This window comes from Sturnira hondurensis, unplaced genomic scaffold (assembly GCF_014824575.4).
Source record: "Sturnira hondurensis isolate 20B ecotype Veracruz unplaced genomic scaffold, ASM1482457v3 Scaffold0001872, whole genome shotgun sequence".
NCBI lineage: Eukaryota > Metazoa > Chordata > Mammalia > Chiroptera > Phyllostomidae > Sturnira > Sturnira hondurensis.
This window is the reverse complement of record NW_028074503.1, coordinates 14,691,179-14,718,269: the sequence shown is the minus strand read 5'-3', so window position 1 is coordinate 14,718,269 and position 27,091 is coordinate 14,691,179. Positions and strand designations below refer to the sequence as shown.

At 51.2% G+C, this 27,091-nt stretch overlaps 1 protein-coding gene across 45 annotated transcripts in view; it reads left to right on the top strand.

The window, feature by feature from the left end:
• Positions 1–6,800: 6,800 nt before the first annotated feature.
• Positions 6,801–27,091, top strand: part of CELF4 (CUGBP Elav-like family member 4) — a 292,825-nt gene continuing 272,534 nt past the window's right edge. For all 45 annotated transcript variants that reach the window (XM_037033303.1, XM_037033293.1, XM_037033283.1 and 42 more), the window contains exon 1: positions 6,801–7,227. In XM_037033303.1, the coding sequence (XP_036889198.1) occupies positions 6,942–7,227 (286 nt within the window). In that variant the 5' untranslated portion in view covers positions 6,801–6,941. The remainder of the gene's footprint in view (positions 7,228–27,091) is intronic.

The window sequence follows — 27,091 nt, the reverse complement described above, 5'->3', positions numbered from 1 at the left end:
AGAGAGCCAAGGCAGAAGCTGTGGATCAAGCAACATCATCAGAGAAATAGTGGCCATGATAAAGTGACATTTACTCATTTATTACACACATTTATAACATGTGTGTAATAAATACAACTCACTATTCCAGTTTCTAAAGTGAGCCCAGTGTCTGAAAACCTCAGGGCTCGTGTACTATAAATTAACATAATTAAAAACTAACTAGTAAAACATCACAACGAAAAGGACTTGCTGCGGCAACACCTCTCGGGTAACAAGGGGCCCGGGAGTGCCAGCAGCTCCTACCTAAGGCGGTGACGTGAGCCATGCCCTCCAGAATGCTTTCCACCCCAAGGAACACCTTGAGAAACAGTCATGCAGCAAGGACGCCCACTGCAGATCCAAGCCAGGCTCCAGCCACAGGGTGCCCCTCCTTCTCTGTAGAATGAAGGGGTGGGGTCATTGGCAAGCTCTCAGCCTCCAATGGCTCATCAGTGATGCTCCGATAATATTGGCTGGCCAGACATTGATCTAAGCACTTTACTTGCATTTAATCCTCACAACAACTTTATGAGGTAGTTTCTGGTCCTCTTCCTATTTTACAAATAGGAAACTGAGCCACAAAGAGATGAAATAGCCCGTCCAAGGTCAGAGGTAGGAAATGGGAGAGGCGGGACTTGAAGCCAGGGAGCGTGGCTCGGCCAGCTGTACCTAAATGCAGCTGTCATCACCTGATTCTGTTGGAAAGAATGCCAATTCTTTGGGAAAAATCATGGGTAAACCCCTAGCCCTTCAGTGCATCTTTACCTGCACTCCTCTGTAGCCCCTTTGCATCCTGAGTTCCCAACTCCACCTTAATTTTTCACATGAGAATCGTTGAGTCAGTCATCCCACAGATAAGCCACTGTTTCACCTTCTTTCATGTGATGTAAGGAAGGAAAGGAGGCAGAAAAGTGGCCCGCACTCTCCACTTTACAAGAGAAAAAAACGAGGCCCAGGAGAGTGACAATGCATGTCCCTACCACCAAGTTCTGGCTCTCGGATGCCCACCACACAGGACGCTGAGCTGTGATTTCCAGTCCACGACTTCTGGTCCCTGCGTTGCACCTTGAGCGCTGCCTTTGCATCTCCTGCCCACCCTCAGCAAGAGTGAGGCAAGCCCTGGGTTGACATGGAAGCCTAAAAGAGGACAATGGGCAGCTGGTCCCTGCTGAACCGAGTGTCCAGAGACTCACAGGAGCATTCCCCACTGCTGTGAGCATTCCTGTGAGCATTCCCCACTGCTGCCCTGGCCCAGGAGCAACCACCAGTTCAAGGCCATGTGTCCCTGGGCTTAGCCCACCAGGAAAGTACCCCAGAGGCCCCTTCTTCACCTACCCTGGCACTTGTCTGAGTTCCAACACAGTTGCCCCTAGGGAGCCCCTGGGTTTCCCCAACACACGGCATCCTACCTCGGATTCTCTTCGCCTTCCAGTGTTTGCTCCCATGAGCAGGACTGCTGTGGACCCAGAACAGGGCAGAGTAGTCCTTCGACTGTCCACTCTGGTGGCAGGAAGCTATTAATGTTAACTGAGAAAAGCTAAAGACTGTTTTCCTCTTCCTTTCTACCTCAATAATTGCTCTTTGTATCACTAAACCTCCCCAAATTATTCCAGGACAGAGAAGCCCTAGGCTTGTGGAAAACAGCAGGAGAAGATTTCTAAGGCTACCTTCAAAGTCCTATCTTACACACTCAACCTATCTCCACACAGGTAACCCTTCCAGGACCCTCTATCTTCTTACCATCACACAGGAACCCAGAGCCCATTGGCTCCTCCAGGCCTGGCAACTCCACCCACTGCCTCAGCCGCTCTCTTCTCTCCCAAGCTGACCCACTCCTTCCTACAGGGCCAACTCTCTCCACCAGAAAGCCTTCCCTGGGTACCTCTACCATCACGAGCTCCACTTTCTCCAGGGTCCTCTGGCATACATCAACAGCACCTTTCACTTGGTTGGGTCATGCCTTTGTGTGGTTACTCAGCTCCCTGGGCCAGTCTCTTCACCCAATGTTTGAGCTCTCTAAAGAGAGCAAGTGAGTCTCCCTCTCTCCAGCCTACCCTCACTGCCCTCTGCAGGTCTGGACAGAGCAATCACTCCAAAGAGACCATAGAAAGGTTGTTTTTCTGGACGTCTGGTCTCAGCTCTGTTTTCAGCTTGTTCTCAATATACATAACCTCGGAGGACCAGCTGCTTCTTGCCCCCCCTAGCCCTAAGGCCAGGCCATCACCCAGCTCTCTAGCTATCTACCACCTTTTACATCCTGGCTTCACATGGATGTCTCTCTCCTCAAGGCTGCTACCCCCATCACAGATCATTACACAAAACTTGGATGGTTTTCTGTTCTCTCAAATGTAGAACTCCTCAGGCCTGGAAGACATTTAACCATCTGTTGCCGTTTGCTGTTCTGGGCTTTTTCACTTGGTACGACTTTGGTCTCTCTAACTAAACTGCGGGCTCTTCCCAGGCCTGTCCTTTGCTGCTTCCAGCAGGAGACTGAAAGGGCCGGATGAATGCAAGAAGGACTGCATTCATCCAAGTCAAGCCATGCAGCCTGGAGAGGCTAAACTGCACTATGTCCTAACCTGCTTGCTCTCATCCTAAATTCTGAACTCTTGGCAGAGAGTCTGCCTGAGGCCCTGCAGCTCCCTTGGGGTCCAGATGAATGACTACAGCATTGCCCACTCCCACACGACAAGGTCAGATTAGCCTGTGGTGTCTAGAAAGTCCATCTTGAAGACCTACTGTGTGTCCTTGCCTGTCAAGACGGACTGCAGAGGAGGAGAAGGAGGGGCCTGATTACTAGGTTCTTGCCCCCTGCCAGTGCACAATCTAGATGGAGAAACAATTCACAGGCAGGAGAGCCAGAGCAGGTCTGAGGGTGTGTGGCCACAGCCAGGGCTGTGGAATGCGACTCAGTGGGTGTAAGCAGGGGAGAGTGACGGTAGCCCAGTTGAAGGGAAATAGAGCACAAAGAGGGCTCCCTCTCTCACTGAGGAGCAGGAGACAATGGTGGGGCCTGCATAAATAACCACACCAGCTGAACCAAGGTCCACACCGCACAGGCCTTCCTGACCACCCCGCAAAAAATGGACCAGCAACAAAACGTAAACCCCAAACACAGAGAGAAAATGAGAAGCAATTGTTTCCAGCTCCCACTTCCATTTGCCAACCTTCTCCCTCTCAGTGAATGGAATAATTGTGGCCCTGAAATGGCACTTGGAGAAGTTTTCAATCTGTTTAAATGTCACAATAGTACTTTGCCCCTATCTTTCCCTAATTACATTTCTGTTTGATGTTCTAAGGTTAAAAAAAAATAACGCAAGTCTTTCTAGAATATCAAGGGCAAGAATACCAAAGAATCAACCTAACTCATGTGTCTTCCAGTTTTCTCAGGGGTCCTGCTTCTTTATTGCATTAGTTTGAGTCACCTGTGTATATTATTTTGTCACCAATACTCTGCCGTGACAGAAAGGTGGTAGCTTAAAAGATTCAGCTCTGTACCTTTAAGGGATCAATGCCTTGGCAGAAGCTGCTTCTGCTGCTGTTTACACAAGGTAGCTCAGTTACTCGGGGCCTGGTGTCCTGGTTGCCTCTGCCCCAGCAATCTAGGGGGAGGTGGGGCATTATACCAAACACCTGCCAGCTACCGGGGAGGTTAGGAATGTTTCCCCTAAGGGGAGACAGCCCAAATCCAAAACAAGCCATCCTCAGGTGGGAGAGAGGGAAGGGTAAGGAGCATTGGTCTCAGGAAAAAGGGGCTCTCCACAGCTTTCCATCCACATGTGGAGAGGCAGGGGCTGGGCCACAGTGCAGGGGCAGAGGCACAGTCCTGGAGGGGGTTGGTCCTATGCCACATGGAGTTTTCACAGGCATCTGAAATAATCAGATGCCCCCTTTCCTTAACAACTCCACTCTCACCCACTTCTGCCCAGGGACTGCTTTTATTTATGTATTGGCTATTATTATTAATAATAATATGAATAATAAAACACCTGTGAATAATTTACTTCAAAGGGGGCTTGAGGTGGAAGCAGAAAGAGTGAAGGGTGAACCTCAGTCATCCCTCTCCGTGTGGGCCCCTCCTTTCTCAGCCCTGCTCAGCTTGCTCTCTTCACTTCCCCTTGTTCCTGCTTCACGTTGAGGTACGGGGGCAGGGAGAGACAGACCTCAACTAAGAATTATTCTCCTAAACTCTTGTTATGGCCAAAAATATATTGCACTCCTGTTGTGAGATCCTGGGTGGTAAACACCAGTGCCACAAGGTGATGCTGGAGGAGACATTTTGGGCAAAGTTATTGGCCGATGACCTGTCCTGAAAGAAAGGGGACAAGGAGGTCTCAGCCTGGTGTGTACACACACAGGTGGAGTACGGCCACAAACAGGGCTTATGTACACATGCCCACTACGTCCACACAAGCACCCACAGCCCTGACAACACATAAGGACAAACCTCCAAGCCACACACTCGGACCCTCCGTGTGCCTACCAGGGACATGCCCCTCATCACAGCACGTCACAGACACGCCAAGCACACAGCCACATGGCAGAGAGGCCCCTCTGTGTGAGTTTCTGTTTGATTCCATCAACTTGGATGATTCTTAGGCCATTATATAACACTGGAGAATGTAAGCCTGGGAACCGAGTTATGAATCAACTATACTTACACACGATTACATCAAGCAAAGGCAGGAAAATCTTAAATGAAAAGACGAAGTTCCACAGTTACAGAATTGTACTTGCTGTGCGGTTTGGGCCCAGGGTCCTCCAGGAGAGGTGTCCCAGGTGGGCTCTGGGCCTGGGGCTGCAAACCTCGGGGCCTCCTCGGGCCTCCTCCTGGCGCTGGAGAGCTCTGCGTTGTGGTTGTACCAACGGGCTTGGTCTCGGTTTTCCGGCTGTTGGGGTCTCATTTCTTTAAATAAAATTTCAAACATATCGTCTAGTAACCGTCATGTAAGGCAAGAAAAGAGAAACCCAGAACATCCAAAAGGAGTGGTGGGAGCCAGGCCAGGGTCAGGCCAGCAGCTCTGCACAGCAACCCCGCAGGGAAGCGGCGCGTTATTTTAATTTGCCCAGCTTCTGAAGCCCGGAAGATAGTGTCCTGGAAAAGCAACTGTGGGAGAGGGTGGGGTGCAGGTTAATATCAATAAAATGAAAATCTGCTCTCCGAACCCAAGTTCACCTCCAGCATTTACCCCCAGAGGCGGGACTGTTTGGACCTGCTCCAGTGCCAGCCACTCCCTCTCCCGCTCAGCGGATGTTGTCCCCGGCCGGCCTGGCGGGGAACCCGGCGGAGTCCACGCTGGGCGGTCGGACCCTTGGCTCTCGCCCGCAGACCCGACTCCCAGCCTCGCACTCTGGTGCGGAAGGAGCCGCAAACGAAGCCTGCGCGGGTAGCGCACGGCGCGCGAGTCTGGGTCTAGCCGCAGCCCGAAGAGCGACTCGGGGGCTTTATTTCTTTGATGGTCGATTAAGAAAAAACAAATTTTTTTGTTTTTCAATTTGAACCAGTTAAGCAGACGAGGGCAAAATCAAGCTGGTCCCTCGCTCTGCCTCACTGACCACCGCGCCCAGAGCTTGCTACCTTCCCCGGAGCGGGCCGAGGCACCCGGCTCCTACCTTCTTCCCGCCAGCCTCCTGCCGGACCAGCAGCCGCTCTTCGGGGAGGGAGAGGCCGTCCCGGACGGAAACACCCACCCCCAGCCTTCGCAGGCGGGCTGGAACCAGGGTCGGGCCCTGAATCTCTACGCCTCATCCCCCGAGAGCGGCCCAACTGCTCCCCAGTCCCGTCCTCCCAGGTGGCTCAGGTGGCGGTAGACGCCGTGAGGGAGGGCGAAGATTTGGGGCTGCTCTGGCAGGTTGGGAATGCGAGGAAGAAAAAAGCGGAGACGGAGAGAGAGCGCGCGCGCGCGCGAAAGAGAGCTCTTGTCTATAGATTTATCCACATAATATATATTTATGTAGCTTTTTTTTCTCTCGACACTGATCAATGAGCACTCGGATCGCTGGGCGGACTCCCTCCAAGCCGGCTGTCTTTTTCTAGTTTAAATAAATAAACGGAACCAGATGGGAGAGAAAAGCGCCCATTCCACCTTCGCCGCCGCCCCGCCCGCCATCCCTGCCTTTGCTTCGCCCGTCTGGCGCCCTAACAGAGCACAGCTCGGGGGATCACGGCCCCCTACATACCCATACGAAAGTGAAAAACCTATGCTTTTAAAATACAAAAAAGTTGCCCCTGCTGCTATTACAAAAAGAACCCCCAAAAGGCAAAGAGGAGGCCAGCAGCCCTGTTTCTAACGGGAACCCGCTCCCCGCGACCGCCGCGCCGGAATCTCAGCGCCTCCCGAAGAGCCATGCGCCTGGCGCTATTTATAGCCGGGGGCCGTCTCGGACTGTACCACCGCCGCTCTCCGGGGCCGCCGACGGGGGAGGCGCGCGGGGCGGCACCGCCCCACGCCGCCCTGCTCCGGGCCACCGCCCGCCGCTGCGCGGGAGTCCCCCCGCCCATAGCTCCCTCTCGGGGCCCCGCGTCCCCTCCTTCGCGAGCGCACACTCGCCGCCCCCACCCCTGGTCTGACTGGGAACTTGAACCGGTCCAGCCTGTTTAAACGGAAAGGACAGAGATCCTGTCTGTTCAATGTAAAAAAAAAAAAAAAAAAAAAAAATCAGATCAGACCGAAAGAGAGAGAAGAGAGAGAGGGGGGAGAGGGGAGAGAGAGCGCGAGCGCGAGCGAGAGAGAGAAGAGAGGAGAAACAGAGAGAGAGAGAGAGAGAGAGAGAGAGCAGAGAGCGAGGTACAGAGAAACCGAGGGGGAGAGAACCCGAGTGTGTGTATGCGTGTGCGTGTGTGAGCGCGAGCGAGCTTGCGAGGGAGAGGAGCGAGAGAGTGCGAGCGAGAAAGAATAAAAGGAAAGAAGATTTTCTCTATGTATATAAAGATGGCCACGTTAGCAAACGGACAGGCTGACAACGCGAGCCTCAGTACCAACGGGCTCGGCAGCAGTCCGGGCAGCGCTGGGCACATGAACGGATTAAGCCACAGCCCGGGGAACCCGTCGACCATTCCCATGAAGGACCACGATGCCATCAAGCTGTTCATTGGGCAGATCCCCCGCAACCTGGATGAGAAGGACCTCAAGCCCCTCTTCGAGGAGTTCGGCAAAATCTACGAGCTTACGGTTCTGAAGGACAGGTTCACAGGCATGCACAAAGGTGAGTGCACCTTACCCTCCCAACTTTGCCCGGGAGAAGGAGCGAGCGAGCGGGCGGGCGGGCGGGCTGGCCGGCGGCGACGGACGACCGGGAGACGGCGCGAGAGGGAGCCTCGGGCGGACGCCGAGGAAGGAGGCGCTCGGGCAGCAGAGACCAGGACTGGGGTGCGTGCGGAGCTGTTTGCTGGGGCAAGGCTGGGTTTTAGGAAAGGGGCTGATAGAAGCCTTACCGTTGGGGAGAGCGGCGGAAGCAGAAGATGAAGAGAAAGAGAGAGGATCGAGGGGGGACGGGGCTTGCATTTTTGGGTAGAGCGACTTGAATGATTGGGATGGGGACAGCTGCACCAGCCAAGCCCGGGACGCTGAGCAGCAGACTGGCAGGCGCGCAGCTGGCCGGGGACCTAGGGTGCTGTCCATCGCCGTGGTGCTGAAAATACTAAGATGAGATTCCGGGGTCTCCTCCTCCGCTCCGGGCCAGAGTAGCAGGAGCGCAGCCGTCTAAAAAGGAGAGAGGTGACAAATTCAGGGATATTTTTATTTCGCTATCAATTTACAAGCAAACTCTCCCTGTCCAGCAGTGTACCTCAACAATTCCGCTGTGGTGTGAGTGGCATGGGGAGAAAGGTGGATTTTTGAAGGAAGAAGGGACAAAACCTAAGGCAAGAATTAGCAAGAAACCAGCCACCCCCTGGGTGGAGTGGGGAAGCCTGGATGATCCCCCTTCTCAGAAAAGTGGGGCTGTGGGGAAAAAATCTGTGTGTGCAAGATATGCATTTTAAAGGGTGTAGCCTAAATTACCCCAAACTCACCATGCAAAGAGGTTTACTCTACATTATTTCTCTCCCTTGAAACAATCATTGCTAGTGAGTGCTTGGGGGAGGGGAGACAGAATAATCAAAGAATTAAAACCCAGCAACTTTTTAGGAAAGTGGGCATGAGAATTGTCTGCAGCCTGCCTGTTTTCTCCTTGTTTTATTATCTTCAAGGCAGAACCCCAAATGTGTTCAGTTGTAGAATGTGTGTGGGTGGCTGGTGGGTGATGAAATTAGCCCAGTGCTCTGCTCTCTAACAGTAATGTATAGGATGTGCAGCAGGGATTAATCAGGGCTGGAGCTGTGTGGGCAAGTTAAATGCTTTCTGAGAGAGATTGATTGTCAGGCATGGAAGAAGCACCAGTCTAAGGAACTTGTAAGGGATGTGTGTGGACATTCTGTTTTTAATAAACAGTAGTGTGGAGAGCCACCGAAGATGCTGTGTTAGAGCTGGTGGTTTTAATGATGAAAACACACACGCGCACATGCACACGCACACCCACCCACACACAGAGAACAGCCTCATCCTTGGCCACAAATGGGCTATGAACAGAGCTGATCCTCCGGCACATTAGGTGCAGAGCGCAGAGCTGTCTGGCTCTCTAAGCAGCAGTGGTTTTCACTATCACAACCTCCCTCCTTCTCCAGCCCTCCCTTCATCCGAATACTGAGCACAGCTCCAAACTCTTCATAGTTGGAGTCCCAGAGAGCAGTTTTTATTGGCTTTAGCATCTTCCAGCTTGCCTGCTGAGGAGTAAATCTTAAAGTTAATGGCATGTTGAGTAGCACAAAAACAGCAGAATGGAAATATACTGGGTTTGTTGGGGTGGGGTGAGGGTAGGGGCTGTAATGAAGAGACAAACCAACCTTTATCCAATATGGAGAAAATGTTGGGAAAAGAAACTGGGAAGGTAGAACAGGAAAGCAGTGCTTAAAATAATATTTGTTTCCCCCCCCAGATCAACCGTATCTTTGTAGTTTTTCCCTTTCCAGTCAAGCTCCCTAGAAGCTAATCAATGTCTGTATCTTTGTCATTCTAATATGTCTTCAGATTTAAAAATTGTAAGAATGAAAATTAAAAAGCATAAGTAGGGAAATCCTTTACCCTTCTAAATGATGAGTTCTTGTGACTATTTGAGATTTTAAAATTAGAAAAAATAAGAACCCACTTAGAGGCAAATGACAGTTGTGAAGAGCTGAGCTTCCTGTGAGATGTGGTTTGGGACACTTTATTTGCTGCTTTATTTCAAATGAAGATAAACTTTAACAATAGTCCTTGCTTTCCTCTCACGATCCCTTCTTGCTAGAATCATCACTGTTTCTAGTGTTATTTGGACTCCCTTGTATTGTAGCAAAGAAGTGGAATTGTCATCATTTGCATCAGGAAGGGAGAGAAGGTTGTGGTATAGTTATCTCATATCAGATATATTCATACATATATCCGACCAGGATTCCTAGGACGAGCAAAACTTCATTTTCTAAACAATTATCCCCCTAAACTGACTCAGTCCATGGCGGGCAGGCCCGCTGGCTCCAGCGTGCTGGGTGCCTCCTTGTCGCAGCTTACCCTTCCGAGCCTGAGCACATATTTTTTCCTGTGAAACTTCCTGCCTCTCCTTCCCTCAGATTTTTACAGGCCAGGTTGGGCCACAATATCCCTAACAGTGCCTGGAAGCTCCGGAAGAGCTCAATAAATGAGACAGATTCTGAGGTCTGTTTTATTCAGTCCTAGAAGAGTTTGAACTCCTCCTTCTGTGATACAGCCTGATTTATTAGCTAATCCTGATAAAATAAGCCTCCGGCCACCTTAAAAAATTACTCGCTTGCCATTGGTGATTAATTACCGTTAAGTCAAAAAGCATGATGAGGCTTGAAGAATAAGGGATCCATTCAGTTTCTAGATTTTCCCCAACTCCAAACTGACAACATGAGGCTAGGGGTAGAAACATGCCTTTGTTAAGCCTGGTTTCCGGGCATATTTGTGGCTCTTTCTTTCCCCGTCTTGAATTTCTAACTTGTAATGAATTGTACTGGGATCAAATTGAGAAACATTACAGGATAGTGGCCTCGAGTGTGGATGGCATATGTATTTGATTGGTTAAACAAACAAAAAAAAAGAAAACGAAGTAAAAATTACATGCATGTGATTTCAGGTGGTTATCCATTTGTCGGCCACCTGCCATTTCAGGTGCCTAGAGGAGGATGGAGTTCCAAGGGTTAATGGAATACCTGCCGTGCGTGGAGTGAGCCTTAAAAGGCAATTACTCCAGTCAAACTGGGAGTCTGTGGCAGAGGGAGTGGGTGGGTGTCGTGGAGCAAACCCGCGGTATCAGAGAAACGTTGGTGGGCTGGGCGGCAGCAAGTAGCAGTTGCAGACTGGGGGAATTACTGTGAAGGTAAATTTAGCCCCTGGAGGCCAGAAAGCAATTGGGCAGGGGGACATCTGGGTGTTAGGTGGGCTGAGAGAGAAAAGAGGGGAAAAGCCCAGGATTATAAGCAGAAGAAACAACACCCAAAGGAGAAATCTCAGTTTAATGCAAACTCTCACAGCTAACTCTAAGTCTTCTTTTTTTGCCCATTAGAAGCACTTTGAGAAAGATGGTTTTTCCAGACTCTAAAGAGAAAGACACTGTGCTGCTGGTTTAAAAAGGAGAGAGGCAAACTCCGGGGGCAGCAGCAGAAGTCCGCTCAGGACCAACTTTGCTCCTTCTTATAGAATTTTTCTCCCTTGAAGGAAGGAATGTGTCACCCACTAGTCTAATTTTTCCCTTCCCTCACTTTTAATTCATTTCCCTCTTCTTCTTTTTATTTCCTGGAGAACAAACAGAGTCAGTGGCTGAATATACATGCATGCACAGAAATATCCATGACTGCTAACACACACACATGCACAGCAGATCACACACGATGAAGCCCACAATCCATTCATAACTTTGGTCTTGTCTAGCAGAATAAAAAACAGCAAAGACTGAGTTACTAGGAGACATAAAGACTAGTGCTCTCTGGATAGCCATATTATAATGTGTTATCTTTGAAGTCATTTAGGTCTAAGTGGTATTTAGTATAATATTTATGAATTAATGTAGTCCAAACATAGGACTGTCCCCAATGGATTAAACAGCCCTTACTACTGATGTGTGCTTGTTCCTGGAGCCTGCAGTGCGTCTTAGTTTTAAACAGCCAGGTCCACATCACAGTCCCTCTTTTAACCAGTCAGAACACATGTGTGGCCTGGGTAACCCCTCTGAATTGGGATTGTCCCCTACTACCGGGAGGAAACTCTAGTCTCCTGGCAGTCCTGGGATCTCCCAACCCCGGAGCCACAGCTGCATGGACTTCAGCCCCTCAGACTTTCACACCGCATCCAGTGGGAGGGTGGGGACAAAGTAATGGAACCTTCTGTGGGCCGAACTCCGGAGAGTCTATCATTTTTAAATGTACTCGTCTCCACATGCACAATCTCTCCGTTCACCAGCATCTGGCTGGGAAAGGCCTAGAGCCCCACGATTTGGGGTGTACCTGGGCAAAAGGAAAAGAGCGAGGATCATAACTGTGTTTTGGTGATTTGTGACCATCTTCCTAGAATTATTTTCATGTAAGGTGTAACAATTCTCAAGACATGGAGTTTCCACTGCTTGGCTTTAGCTGAGAGGGCTCATTATTTTTTTTTCCTGAGGTAGGTGAATTAAAGCCAGTGAGGTTCTATCTGATTTCCGTTTTCAAATGAATCTAAGAGACAGTGAAGCTGAAGTATCTGCACGGGTATCAGTTCAATTAAGATAAACTTCTTTTTTAAAAAATTACTTTGAAAAATAAAAATTTATTTCTGTCCAGGGAAAGACTGGTAGAATGGCTGGGCACATACCCATAGTTTTTAAAAGAAAGATATGCCTTGTGAGAAAGAGATACAGAAAATGGGATAGCTGTAATAAGAAAGGAAGACAAATGTTCTTTAAAAAAATGTTTCGCTGAAGAAAATAAGAAATGGTAATCATTACAAAGCTGAAGTAAACAAAACCAACAGACCCACATTAAAACACTTCAAGTCCCAGGTATGGATAAGTATCCTACTTAAGAGCAAAGGGAAAATTATTGGGAAATTAGTGCTTTATTTAAGAGACTTGTGGTTATTTACTGCTTGTGCATGATTTCACTTGTCTTTTAAAAAGACTTCCTCAAAACCAGCACACAGAGGTAAACTGATATGCACGTGAGCACATATATGCACCCATGTACAAGCATGACTAAGCGCAGCCCACACATATGAAAACCAGGGCTGGCCTGGATTCCCTGCAATTCAACAGGGAGACGTTAACTGCCTTTCCCCCCACCCCAGCTTTAATGGGAATTCTAGATTGGGTTGAAAGGACCCCCTTGGCATACTTTCACTCTCTCCACCTGCTCCAATTGGCTGAATGTTCCTGGCTTCCTAAACACACCACAAAACAAAACAAAAAGAAAAGCTTTCTTTGAATGAAGTCATAGCTTGAAGGCAACCAAAAGGAAAACAGTTACAAAAAATGTGCGTCATAGATATGCCCCCCACACAGGCATGTTGTAGAGTTGTCGGAGTGCTTTCAAAGCGCTGGTTTCCAGGGGTGTTCTTGATGCCTGGTGATCTCTGCACACTCCAGCAACTTGAACATGGCCATCACTGTCACTATGATTAGCAGCAGCATCTTCATCATTATAAGTTATGTACCAGGATGGGAGAGGGGCTTCTGAGTGATTCCTTAGAAGATCTGCTAAGAAGATCTTAGAAGACACCACCTCCTCGGTTGAGAGCTAGCTGGTCTTACTTGCCTCAGATGGATTGAGGAAAACACCGCATAACTCACCCATTCCGTGTCATCAGAATGTGGTCAGTTCCAAACTGACCAAGGAGGGACCTCACTAAACATAATTTGGAGTAGGCAGGTTGTAGAAGAGAAAGAGATGCAACAGAGAATGAGGCCTGACATTATAGGGAGAAAAAAGGAAAACTGAGAGTTGTAGAGCCAAAATGCCAGCTGGATGCTGGGAGCATTGGTCAACAGGGGCTGGAACTGCAGCAGCTTCTGAACTTGGAAGGGAAATCCCATGTGACATGCAGAGAGAAGAGCTAGGGAGTGTGAAAATCCATGTGTTTTGGTGGGTACTGGAGCACTGAGGAAGGGAAGATGCTGCAGCCTGTGTGGGTGTTGGTGTGAGTGTGTGTGTGTGTGTGTCTGTGTGTCTGTAGAGAAGAGATGACAAATGCAAGTGGCATGGAGATGATGTTAGGGGTAATTTCATCCTGAAGGCTATATGCATGATCAGGAAAATGGGTGATGGAGAAAAGGAGAGAATCTTGGGACGATGACACTGTTTTGGTGATCCTATACCCACTCCACCACAGAACTCCTGGCTTGGATTCGTCAAAGATCTCGGTTCCAATGTGGAGATGTGCTCTTGTTTATCTGTCTCATATCTTCACCCAGAAGTCCAAGTTTGAGGGAGGGTTCCACCCCCTCCTCCCCCCTTTCAAAGGTTGGTTTGTTTCTGTCCACCTATGGACTCGTGTTAGAACTGACCTCCTGTCCAGGAATGAGTGGTGAGCCATAGAGCCCAGCTCTCTGCAGAGATAATTCCCTCCACCCACTGTTTTCCCTTCCCCTGCAGATGCCCCTTGATAAGCCAGCCGTACTTTTCTGTTATAGTGTTTACACACACACACATACAAGTCAGTCAAGCCGAGCCCTCCAAGCAGAATGATGCATTTCCCCTGAAGGCAAGCAAGGTGTGGCAGGGATCCCGCTTCCCACATTTTGGACTCTCTACCAGAAAAGCTCCCGCACCCCACACCCCACACACTTTACCTTTGCCTTTTCTGCTTTTAAATACACATACTTTCCAAGAGTCATGGAGAGCATCCAATGTTATCCAAATAACCTAGGGGGGGTGGAACAGAACCTCCCAACTTAGTTGTACCATTTTATCATCCTGCATATCCTTCTTTTCCTTCCTCTTGCCCTAAAGTACCCTCACAAACCCAGAGTGAGAACTGAAGAGGAAGGTGTATGTTCCACTTGGCAACACAGGGGTGCAATTAAAGATGCCAGGGCAGAAAGACAATGATAGGGGCAGAAATGGTGGCAGAGCAATTTTCAGACTTGATGTGCTTGCCCTAAGGGCATACTTCTCTGCTCATTCAGTTTTCAGTGGCCCTGGAGGGGTATAAAGCCCGAGCCGAGCCGCAGCCCTGCCCACAGAAACCAACAAAGCAGCCAAGTGAGCAGGCCCAGGGTAACTGCCCTCCTTTCTGAGTCCCTCTTCGAGTAGAAGGAGATGTTTGCAGGACCACACATTCACAGGGCTTCTCCCCTTCCACCTCCTCCACATTTGGCTTCTCTTATTTTCCCCTGTACCTTCCCTCCATCATGAGCTGACGAACAATCTCAAATGGAGCGATTCCCAGCAGCTCAGCTCAGGAACACATCCTACGTGGCCAACTGCAAGATGTAAATAAATGGGTGCCCTCCTGGAGACAGATGTAGTTCTGGTTCCGTGAGGATGGAACAGCTAAGATTATTGATCAAAGCTCAGGGGTAAAATTGATAATGAGCTGTCCTCCAAGAGTTTAAATGACCGACACTTCCAAAAACCAGTTCTGGACAGCACATCAACTCGCAGGATGTCACTTTATTGCAATACACTCAGCTTTAATTAATTATCACCTTTGTTAAGAGCATCTCCAGGTCAAAGGTTTCTAGATACTTAACAGATCTCACTAACAAAGCCCCCGTGCATTAGGCTATCTCACAGCTCCCCGGCCCAGCAAACGACCTTCCTCCCCATTTTCTTTCCTCTCTCTAAGCGGTTGGCATCCTCCTCTTTGCTAAAGACAAACAATTCTATTTGCAGAGCTGCTCTGTCCTAGGGTGGGGACTGTGAGGGGTGTTGTCTGCTCAGGGCCAGGGGCTGCTATTCAGCAGCTCTTTCTAAAATCCCACAACTGGGACTCGATTCACCTTCAAATCTATCTGGTTAAAAGGAGGAGTGTCAACCAAAGCAAAAAGCATTCATGGAAATGCAAACAGTGTATGTGTGAATGTGTCTGTGTGTGTGCCCAGGCACAAGCACCAATGTGCACATCCACATAAATATTATGGATCAATACATTTCACATCCACTGCCTACACCTCTCAACTTCCCCCTCCTGTTTCTTGAGCACCTGTGCTACTGCCGTATTTCACCCTGAGAAAGGCTTGCAGCTGAAGCGTGCATAGATAATGCTGTATTGAACCGAGCCATTGTTTGGATTTAGTTGTGGAGTCTGAGTGCTCAATGAAGGATGGTTCTCACCTGGGGTGGGTGGTGCCTAAAGAATCCACTTCTTAAGGCATGACAAGAACCTCACTCTCCAAAGTCCCAAAAACCTACAAACTGACAGGTGACTTACTTGAAAGCAACCCTTGGAGTCATTCTAGGCAGATTTGAATGCCATACGTGGCTGTTTGTTCATTATTCTAATTTAATGATGCAGTCACACCTAATTAATCCATGTCTGGTTTATTCATACACTATGTCTGAGGATCCAAAAGATCTCTCTAGCTAGCTGGCTTCCCTTTACAAGGCCGAATGAGGAGTCTCCCCCGACAAGGGAGCGTGTCTCAGTCCAAACAGGAATGGATTACTGTGGACCAATTTGATAGAGGCACTGTCCCTGACACCACCATCCACACAGGTAGGCAGCAGTCACAGAGATGTAGCAGTGATATCTCTATGCCTGTGCAACACACACATGTGAACACACAAAGTGTTCTTTTCCCCCCAGAACCCTACTAAGAGGCAACGGGTCACACCCCCAAGTGTAATAAATGACAAGGGCTTGTGGAGTGGCAAGCATTCTCATGACGGCAAGTTTCAACACAGAAGGTTGAGAGGTTGAGCCAAGTCCACCTCCCCTCTCCGGCCTTAAGAAAGCAGAGCAGGGTTTACCACTGCCACTGTGCAGAGAAAAAGGCTCAGGCTGGGAGCACATGCCCTCAAAGACACGTTTGCAGCATGGCCTTCAGCACACCTCCCCATGGCTAGTTCTGGTCAGACTGCTCCTACGAAGTCCTGTCTCTTGCCTAGCAGGTACATTGAGAGAACGAGGCATCAACCTAATAATATCCTTATAAAGCCAAGCCTCCTGCGCAAGTCCTAGGAGACAAGAGGCATCTAAAGATCAAACACTACATCACAGTGTATTTGTAGGAACTCTGATTCTGCTACCTCCCTATAATGCTCTAATTGACTATTTGATCAGCTCTAAAAGGGCCGGTGTTCAGGACAGACTCACACAAGCATGTACACACACTCGCACACATGCACACTCTCCTAACATGTGTTCACACACCCACCCATACACACACTCACCACACAAGCACTTGTACACAGGCTTTCTCTTGCACTTACCACTGTACCTGTGCTAGCTCAGCCAACCAGGGTAGATTTTCACAGGAGCTGCTTGAAGGTGAGTGTAAAGCACACACCTAAGATTGTACATGCCCTTCCAGTAATGGGCTTATCAATACCTCTTAAAGAAATGTGACAGCCAGCCCAGAGTGATTCAGTTGTGTGAACAAAGGTCAGCATATAGATATCCATTATTAATAATATCAATATCTTGGTTGACCAATATAACCAGAAACTGTATCTTGTCGCTGCTGATGGGTGAGGCAGGGAGGACTCCGCGGCAACAGCAGGAAATTATGCCCATGTAAAATTAATCATATTGACTGGTTCTAAGAATATACAGAGAGGCGAAGATCTTGGGAGTGCTCACTGTGGTGGGAGAGGGGGACCTTGTTCCCAGAGGCTTCATGGTCTTGAGCTCCTGGAAGGAGACCAGGGGGACAAAGTTGTCCCTAGGTGACCGACGAGAACACTCTTCCTCATCTGGTCTCTGCTTCCCAGTGGGGTGAGGTGGAGGAGAGGTGTTCTCTGAACAGGAAAAGAAAGAAACAGGATCCCCTAACCATTATCCACCCAACATATCCATGTCTCTCTCTCAAATCAATACTTGGCTTGGTTTAGTCTCACCGGATGAGGCCCAGAGAGCATCCTTGTACCTGCTGTGTGACGAGGTCTATCTCCAAGGGGGTGGCATAAGCCTGAAGCAACATTCTTAGTTATGTGATAAGATTCTGGCCCCAGGAGATGCCAGTGTGTGCTCTAAAACTTAGGGGTCCCAGGAGGAGAAGCATCTAATCAAATCAACCACCATGATTGGGTTCTTGGGACCAGCAGAGGCAGCCCCTCAGGGCCCTGCCCCATCATCATTGCTGGTGGGAGCAGGAATATTCTGGACTTCAGAAAACTATCGCTCACCGAGGCTCGCCTCCATTCACAGTGAGTGGGAAGGAAAGGGAAGGCCCTGGGTCCTTGGCCTTGGCATTCCCTCCGGGACACCCCTGATCCTTCCCTCCCTTACCCTCTGAAGACTGGGCCCCAGATGTTCCTGAGTCTCTTTGGCAGACTGGGCAACACCTGGCAGGCTGTTCCTCAGAACAGCGGAAAGGAGAGAAAAGGAGAGAAGCCCAGTGGCTGGGGGCTTACTCAGAGAAGGAGAGAGGGAGCAAGGCTGGCCAGGAAAGCGCAGTAAGCTCTTGAATCATTCCTTTTCTCTGTTCTCAGGGCTTGTTGTTAAGGCAGCTGGTCCCATGGTGGGGTGATGATGGATGATAGGAGAGGGGCTGCTAAGGTGCAGGGGAGATGCCTTTGACTGTGAAGGAGGGTGAGGAAATGCTGCCTCTGGCTGGCATGTGCGATGAGGCTTCTCAGGGCTGGGTGCTCCCCTTCCCATAGGGAGCGCTTAGGCCTCAGCGAACAGGCCATATCTGATCCTTCCTTAACCTGATCTGCCTCCCCCAACCCCCCACCCCAGGGCTGCCAAGGGGCAAGCTTATCCCTTGAGTCCCCCCCCCCAAGGGCTTACAAGCTGCCCTCAGGCCAAGAGTCTGGGCTACTTTCTGTGCTCCCTCCAGAGTGACAAAGGCTCAGTCTTCCTAGCTGAGCCCCAGCCCCGTGACCACCTGGGACAGTTCTCAGATCTCAGAGTTTGCTTCCAAGTCACAGGCTGCGCATAGCCACAGAGGGCACATGGGGAGGGCACATCCGGTGCTGAGGCCATCCTCCCTCCACAGTGCCAGTCCCTTCCTCAGCCCCAGATCTGGGTCTAGGGAACACTAGAGCAGCCCAAAAGCCAGGCCCCTCCTCCAGACCTTTTCCTACCCCAGACTGTGAGTGTGGGCAGGCTATTGCCTGCCCTCTGACGGTGACAGGGGGAACTTCGTGCACTCAAGCCAGCGCCCCCGATGCCCAAATGCCACTCCTGCAGCTGCCCAAGGTAGGCAGGCAACCAGGAGCTGCCAACCAAACCTCTCCTGCACCCCTAGGGGTCAGGGCGGTTCACTCCTCCTCTTCATGGGAGCCCTCCACCCACCCCCACCCCACTTGAGTGGGCAGCGTGGGACCCTGGGCCACACCCTTCATTGGACAAGTCACCCTGTGCCTGGGCCACTAGCAGGGACCCACAAAACAAGCAATGAGAATCAGAAAATCCAGACTGTATTGTAGTTGCCGTACAAATGTGAATTATGTTTTATTTCAAAAATGAATAATCAGTGTATGATTCAGTATTCATTTTACTCTTAATTCCACATATTGAGGCACCAAAATCTTCCATACCTACAACCCTGTGCCTGATGAAACAGACCTGGGCTGAGGATTGATTGGTTAGTGACAAATTGGCACACCCACCCCCCAGTCCAAGCCAAGGCCTCTGGGCAGCGACCTAAATCCAGCCAGCCATCAGAAAGAGAGGCACAGAGCAGGAGAGCCACCACTGGCTTCTTTCAAGGCTTCATTTTTTCTTCCAATTAAAAAAAATTTTAATTAAAACACAAGACCTTCCTTTTTACTCTCATCTTCTATCAATACGTAAATTATTAGATTTATTTTAGAGTGAACTCTATTATAATTGTGTTGGGCAAGTTTGAAAAACCCACTGGAATGAGGGGTAAAAAGTGAGGCCGGGCACCAGGCAGCTGAGTGGGTCCCCAGAGGAAGGAGAGAAGCCCGCACATCAGGGAGTGTCTCAGCATCCGGGAGCATGCCCTTAGGCTGCAGTGCGTGGCCACTTGGCAGACCAGGTCACCGTGGCAGACTGGGAAGGGAGCCAATGGGAGCAGGGCCCCAGGCCGCACACAGGAGCTCTCAAGATCCCCCACCCCTTGTCTGGTTCTGACACTTGGATTGTTTCTCCCTAGTTTCTCAAGTGTCTCCGCAAAGCGTTAACTCCAAATGTTCTGACTTATCTCAGCTGAGCCAGTGCTTACAAGGCTGGTGACCAGTAGAGGCCACACCACAGGGAGGAAAGTGTCCCCATGGCTGGCAGAGGCAGGCCGAGAAGCCTGCTGAGCTGCTGCAAGAGCAGCGGCGGCGGCGACCCAACTGCAGTTGGCTTCTGGGACACCCTCCCCACCAACCCCACATAGAGAGCAGGGTCCCACACTCACCCCCATGTGCAGGGCAGGTTTCTGCAAAGCAGAGAATGTGGGGCATTACGGTTTTGTGGGGGAGATGCCCCCTGACTGAGAAGCCCTGGGTGTAATAGGGCAGATAGGGACCTCCCTCAAGGAGTCCCAGATATATACCTCACAAATATAAAACTATTCAATGCAAATGTCCCATGTGAGGAATGAAGGAACCCCGAAATCAGAGTACTCAGAGAGGGATACAGGCTCCCAGAGAAGGGGCAGGCTGGGGAGGTGGGGGGCGGGAGCCAAAGCGGGCACATGGGAAAGAGCGCAGGGAGCCTGGAGTGCTGACAAGCCCAGTTGTTTTGTTTCGTTTCATGCCATTCTGTTTTGTTTCGTCCCACTGCAGTGAAGCCTTATTCTCAGGCTGGTGGACAAAGGAATGTCTAACTCTGAATAAATCTTGACCCACCACCAGCCTGGCTGAGAAGAGGTAGGGATCAGGGGTAGGTGAATGGGCTGCAGACATGGCCAAGGCAGTCGGTGGCACAGAACCTGCCAGGGCTGGCCTCACCTGCTTTGGGGCTGCAGTGTCCTTCAGCTGTCCCAACTGCAGCCCACTCGGGCTGAAGAAATTACTCACAGAATATTTAAATCTGTGTCCATGCTCCCTGTCACCAAGGCAGGCATCCGCATTATCCCCACAGGCTCCCTCGGCTGAATGTCCCAAGTGATAAACCGTGGGGTTCTGGACGTTAGAATTTCCCCATACCCTCTGCCCTTCCTCTGTGCCAGCCCCAAGCTCAGGAGTGGCTGGAGGCGGCCAGGCAGTGGAGATGAAGCCGGAGTAATGTTTCCTAGGCTGACACTGGTCTTGCAGCCGGAAGAATGTTGGCAGATCCTAGGAAGCACGGTTCCCAGTGTGGACAGCACACCCTGGCAAGGTTGCCGGCCCCTGGGCAGCCCATTTACTGCAGGAGAGCAGTCGAGGCACCTCTCCATGCCTGGGCGAGAAACCCAGCCCAGGGGAACGGCAAGAGATGAGCTGAGTTTCAGGGCCACAAACCCAGGATTATCTGTGGCTGACTCCTCAGGGGAGGGAGTCAGCCTCCCTCCCTGCTCCTCCCTTCCTCTCGGCCTTCCACAGAGCTTGACCCCCGGCACCTTCTCAGCTCCCGCTTCCTTCAGGGAGGCGCTGTGCTGTGGCGGGCCTGCAGTGACTGCACTCCCGGTAGGGAAGGGGTCCGTGACCCTCCCAGCTCCCTGTCATCCAGCCTCCTCTACTCTCCCCACGCCGTCCTCCGGCTCCAAACCCCAAGCCCCCATGCTGCCAGACCTCCCAGCCTTCCCAGGACAATGGCCCCCAACATGGTGACCTCCTTTTCCTTTCCTTTCAAAGCCCTGCCCCTCGCTGATCTGACAAATCAAACTGGGCAGATGTGTCCCTGGCGGCTAATGGACATAAATGTGTTACCATTTCTGGTGACACGTGCCTCGTACGGGGACCTTTTAGAACCCTGGCTGTAACCTGAAGAAACATCTCTGACGGAGGAATTTCCAGCACAGTGAAGCCAGAGGGAGACACCGTGAGGCTGGGAGGCCGCTGGCTACCCATGGGGCCACGGGCCTGCCCGGTCTAAATCTGTGCCACTGCGGACATGGAGCTCAACCTTCCAAGCTGCAGGACCAGAGGAACGCAGGCAGCTGAGGGCCTGGTCACCCTGCCCATCTATCTCCCAGCACGGCCAGCACACCCCGGAGGTGGCCGTGCCAAAGGTCTAATCAAATATTAAACACAGTCAGTAAACTTAACCCAGTGTCCTAGCTGAAGCACCATGTTCCTCCCTGAGAGCAGCCCAGCACAGGGGACATTTCCAATTCAGCGCTGCCTGGGTGGTGGGGTAGGGGCTTCTTGGTTCGTGCCCCAGTGTGGGCAGGAGAAGGGGAGGCACATAGGAACGGTGGCAGGGAGTGAGGCTCGTGGTTTTCCTCCTCCTTTCTATTATTCATTTCCTCTGATTTTTATCTAATCTCTCTTGATTGTTCTGGTGAAACTTAATAGACAAAGTGAATTTTTATTACATCATCAATATAATCTCTAGCTAATCAGCAGACACGGGGCCACCGCAAGCCCTATAGCTCCTCATCTGGCTTCATAAATAGTAGGGACAATCACCGCAGAGTGCGACACCCCCTCCCGAGAGGCCTCTCCCCGCAGCTCCCCTTCCCCAGACCTATTCTTGGGAGTCCTGCCTTCCCACGATCCCCCCGCCCAGCGGGCTGCGTTGCTGGTCGGTGGAGATATCGTCCCCATTCGCACGTATTTTTAGTTCTCTCCCTCCCAGCGTCAGCTGTTGAAATCACAAATCTGGAGCTTGTGTTTCGAATGCCAAAATAGCCTAATGTTGACTGATTTTTATTCTACTTCCCTCTGTGCTAGGAATATGATATGTCGTAAGATATTATATAATTCTATGGATCACAATGCATACTACACACCACATTATGTATCCAGTGACATACATATGACCTACGTAATATGTCATATTACATACCACACCTATATAAACGATGAACTAAGGTGTTGGGTCATTTAAAGTCGAGCCATGTATCTCCTATACTGTATTACAGATGTTATTTACCTGTTCATTTGTATGATAGTATGCCTTCCATTTACACAGCATTTTCATCTGTAGAGTGCTTTCTTGTGTATGACCACTTCTATCCCTATTGCAACCAGGTCCAGTTGATTCCTTTTTTGTAAAGAAACATAGAAAAAGGATCATGCAGGAAAATTACAACCTGGTCCGATCCTGCCAGGACAGGAGAGAGCGGCAGCTCGGCTCAGAACGGGCACCGGAGCACCGTGGACAAATCCGAGGGCCAGAGCCCTGGCCGCTCACCAGACAAGCAGATGCCTGGGGCTTGGCCTGCTGGGCAGCCCCAGACCAAAGGGCAACCATAATTTAAGAAATGGTTCGTTTGGAGGCGTCCCCCCACAAAACCGTTCGAAGCGAAACATGAGTCTGAGTGCACCACCTTGCAAGACATCCCCCTGGGGACACTAGGCTGTCTTCTCCTCTCCTGTCGGGAGGCCAGACCGCACTGCTCAGCAGTGGCTTGGATTTGGGGAACGCAGAGAGCAGTACTTAGAGTCAAATGCTATAAATAAAGTGGGTGATGAGGCTCAGGAATCTGGCTTTGTGTGTCCAAAGTCCGGACTCTTCGGGGGAAGGAGGAAAGTGCTTCTTGCGGGGGACCGGAGCCGGCTCTGGGAGTGGCTGGGCCCCTTTGTGAAATTACTCTCCCAGTTCCTGTGCTAAGGAGCCCATCTTACACATCTGTTTAGGAGATGGTCTGTGAGCATCTGGGGGTCATGGGAGGCTCCTCCAGTCTGGGGAGCCTAGATCCTCACACTTCTGGGGGGCCTAGATCCTCACAGGGGCCTCTTGGAGTGGGCAATGTTTAGCCCCCTGGACACGGTCTGCGACAGTGGCAGCTAGCAGGGATGCACCAAGGATGAGCTGCATCTCATTCAAAGTTGAAGTGGGTCCTCGCCCCACACTGCCGCCTCACTCACAGTCTCAGCTTTCTCCTCTTTCAAATCTCTGCAATGACACCTGTTCGTCCCACCTCTAGGGTCATAGTGGGGTGTCACAATCTGAGAGGAGGGAACACACGGTGTAAAGGTGAAACTCTCCAGGGTCACTGCCGTGTATTAACTGCCAGCACCCCCAACAGACCACAGGGAGCTCTGACAGTCCTGCTCACTAAGAAATAGGACACATGGGACATTAGAGCTCCAGGATGGACCAGAGGAAACACTGACAAAGCACCTCCTGCACAGCACACACAGGGCTCACGCTTCTTATGTCACATCAAATCCTCACGACAAAACTGACAGAGATGTCCCAGTGTGCCTTCGAGTGCCAAGGGAATGGAAACTCTCAGAGCAGTAACTTGAGGAGGGTTATGTGCTGTGGAGACACTGAGCCAGAATTTGCACCACGGTTTGTTGTTTCTCAAGCCCACCACGTGTCCGTGACGGCGGCTCCCTTTATGGAAGTAAATAAAAAGGTTGTCTCTTCCATCTCCTTCATGTTACAAATGGGGAAACTCAAGTCCTGCAACATGATAGCCTAATGTTTTCTGAAATCATTCCACACTGTCTTTTATAACGGCTCTGAAAACATGGACACACATATACACACACTACAGACACAAAAATAACTCACAGACACACCCACATACAGACATGCATGTACACAGACACACACGGACACTCACAAATAAGTACACACTCATAGATATACATGGGAACACCCTCAAATATGGACACTCATACAGATACTCATATACACAAGCCACACACCCCCCAAAATATAGACATACACAAACACAATTTATAGACACATAGTACACGTAGACGCATGTAGAGATGCACACACAAACACAGAGGCATATACTCACACAGATACACACTCACTCACGTACCACTCCTTAACAAGGCTTAAATACCCACAAGGCTATAGACACAATTTAGCCACAAAACTCTTTAGAAATCAGACCAGCTGTTTTGGAGAAAAGGATGACAGGGACCAAGCGTGGAGGCATGGGGGGGCCACAGTGGGTCTCTCAACTCGCCTTTCAGTCCTAGGCCAAAGGCCAGAAGTCCTCTCGCTCACACTTGTTTGGCCCGAGCCCCATACGGGCCAAGGCCAAACCTCATTAGATGTAAACAAATAAACAGAAGGTGTTTGCTGAGAACACTCCCTCTGCAACCTCCCTTCTGCGTCAACCCACAGGATCCTGGCCAAATTTCTGCTCATCTGACCAAAACCGAAGGCAGGTCCTGGAGAAATCTCGGGCAGGCCTTCCAGGGGCCACTCGGTCCCACGCGTTGGCTACGGACGGTCTCTTACAGATGAAGCCAGGCCTACAGGCAGAGGGGGTGCCTCCAGAGGGCGATGGGAAGGGGGGAAGAGAGGAGGTTCGGAGGTTCATGGCCAGCGTCTGTCCTGGAGGCCCACATTCTGTGGCTCAGAGCAAGGGAGGATGTCTTTGCACACCGCGTCCCCTGCCATCCACCCAAGCCTGTCCCCAGCCTGTGGGGCCCCTGCTGCCCATGGGATCACACTTGGCTCAGGCGTGGCACAGAAAGCAGCCCTGTACATGTGTATTAAGAGAAAACACACACACACACACACACACAGCAAACAGTGTTAGCAATGGCAAAAGGCTCGTCAGAGAACGGGAAACCTATGGTTTTCTTTTCTTTGGAATAAAATCCTGAGGACCTGGGAATGACCTCACTAAACGTCCAGCACCTGAAGGCTGAGCAGACCATTCAGAGGTTTGACATTTTCTGGGAAAATGGGGCAGGCCTGTGTTGTCACACATGGATTTGAACCCTGGGCCCCCGGGGCAGGAGGTGCTACGGGGTGCCACTGGGGCAATGTGCCTGTTGCCCATCCCCCATGCACGCAGTGCTAATGGGCTTGGAGGGGTGCAGCTTCATGGGCAGTGCTGGGGACTGGCAGAGAGAGGGCTGTGAGTGACTGTGTCTGGCTTATGCTGCTGGCACCTGGAGTGTGCATGCATGTTGTCTCCTTATGTTTTGCACTCACACATGTCCTATGAGTCTCTGGTGGGCATGCATGAGTGTGTTGGTGTTGTGGGGCTCATGTGTGTGTGTCAGCTGTAGGAGAGCCGTGTGTTCGGCTCTCGTTCTGAAAAGGGGAGGCAGGAACAGTTAGGACTCTCTGTTTCCCAGAGGTGTCAAAGCTCCCTCACCTGGGACCTGGTCTCCAGGCCAGCCCCACCCTTTCTCTCACACCCTTTTCCTAAAGCTCTGCCCCCACCCTCAAGCTCTGGGTAGGAGCTGGGCCCAGGATGTGGAGTCCCTCCCTGCAGCTGCCCTGAGAACAGTGCGCGTGTGGGTGCATAGTGTGTGTGCCTGTGCACACACACGCCACCTCCATGGGAGCACACGGAAATCTCAGCTGGCGAGGCTGGAGGAGGAAGCGGGGTAGATGCGTGTGCTCATACGTGCTGAATGCAGGCAGCCGCGTGGGAGCTGTAATGGGCTCCCGTGGGCCAGTTTTTAAGTGACAGATTGTGTGTACATCTATGACTAGATTTTCTACCAAGTGCTTGTGTAAAACAGCAGAAAAATGGGTCCAGCGCCCTGGGTGGGCACTCCTGCGGTTCTCTGCCAGTGTGTGGGGCGTGGGTCTTTTTGCGCGGAGGTCTCTGGCCAGGTATGGGGGAGGAGTGTGGAAAGGTCTGTGGGAAGAGAGGGTTCCGCACATGTGTGGTTGGGGGCAGCCTAGTCGAGGGGGACACTAAGTGAGACGGTGTCCTCCAGACACCTCCCGGCTTTCCTATATGCACGGCTGAGCCATCTGTGGCGTTTTCTCACATCCTGCCCACAGATTCCCCTGGGAGACTGGAGAAGAGGGGGTCGGGTCGGCGCTCCTCAACGTCCCGGAAGGTAGCCCTGAACACCCAGCTCCCTTTGGAGACAATAGAAAGTCCAGAGCCGTGTGTGTGTGTGTGTGTGTGTGTGTGTGTGTGTGTGTGAAAGAGAGAGAGAGAGAGAGAGACTGAGGCAGAGACAGAGGGACCTGGGGAGCAGCAGCTATGGGAAGAGAGAGCCCCCCTCCCTCACCACTGCCTCCATCTGGGTGGGAGCAGGTGGCGCCCCAACCTGAACAGCAAGGCCAGAGGCAGCTCTTGGAAGCAGCATGTCCTGAGGGAAGGACAGTGCAAAGGGGGCCCCCAGAAAATGCTCTCTGGCTGACTGCGTCTCGGCCCACAGGCACACAGACCCCCTGAGCCCAGCCCACACTTCTAGCTACAGGTGCCCCATTCCTTTGCCCCCTCTCCGGGCCACTGGGAGGCTGATCCAGCTCCTGGGTGTGTACACAAAAGGCAGGCCCTCTCTCAGCCCAGCCCAGCTTGAGCTCACTTTGCTTCTTGGTGGAGGTAGGAGGAAAGCCAGTCCTACCTGCCCCCAGGGGTCACAGGGTCTCAGGCACAGATCTAGCATTCACCTCCTTCACTCACCGGGAGGCTCTGCGGTGCTGGCCTCCGAGGCCAGCGCCCTCTGCTCAAACCCGGGTCGTCACTTGTTCTTTGCCTGGAAGTCCTCAGCAGGGAGCACACAGACACACAGAGCCCGCAGGTAAAGCCTACCTGTCTCCCTGCAGCCTCGGCTGCACCCCGAAGCTCCCTAGATGTTCCCAGGACACCTGTGTCAGGGTCCTGGAAATCTGGTGAGAAATGCAGATTCTGGCCTCTGCNGGTAGGAGGAAAGCCAGTCCTACCTGCCCCCAGGGGTCACAGGGTCTCAGGCACAGATCTAGCATTCACCTCCTTCACTCACCGGGAGGCTCTGCGGTGCTGGCCTCCGAGGCCAGCGCCCTCTGCTCAAACCCGGGTCGTCACTTGTTCTTTGCCTGGAAGTCCTCAGCAGGGAGCACACAGACACACAGAGCCCGCAGGTGAAGTCTACCTGTCTCCCTGCAGCCTCGGCTGCACCCCGAAGCTCCCTAGATGTTCCCAG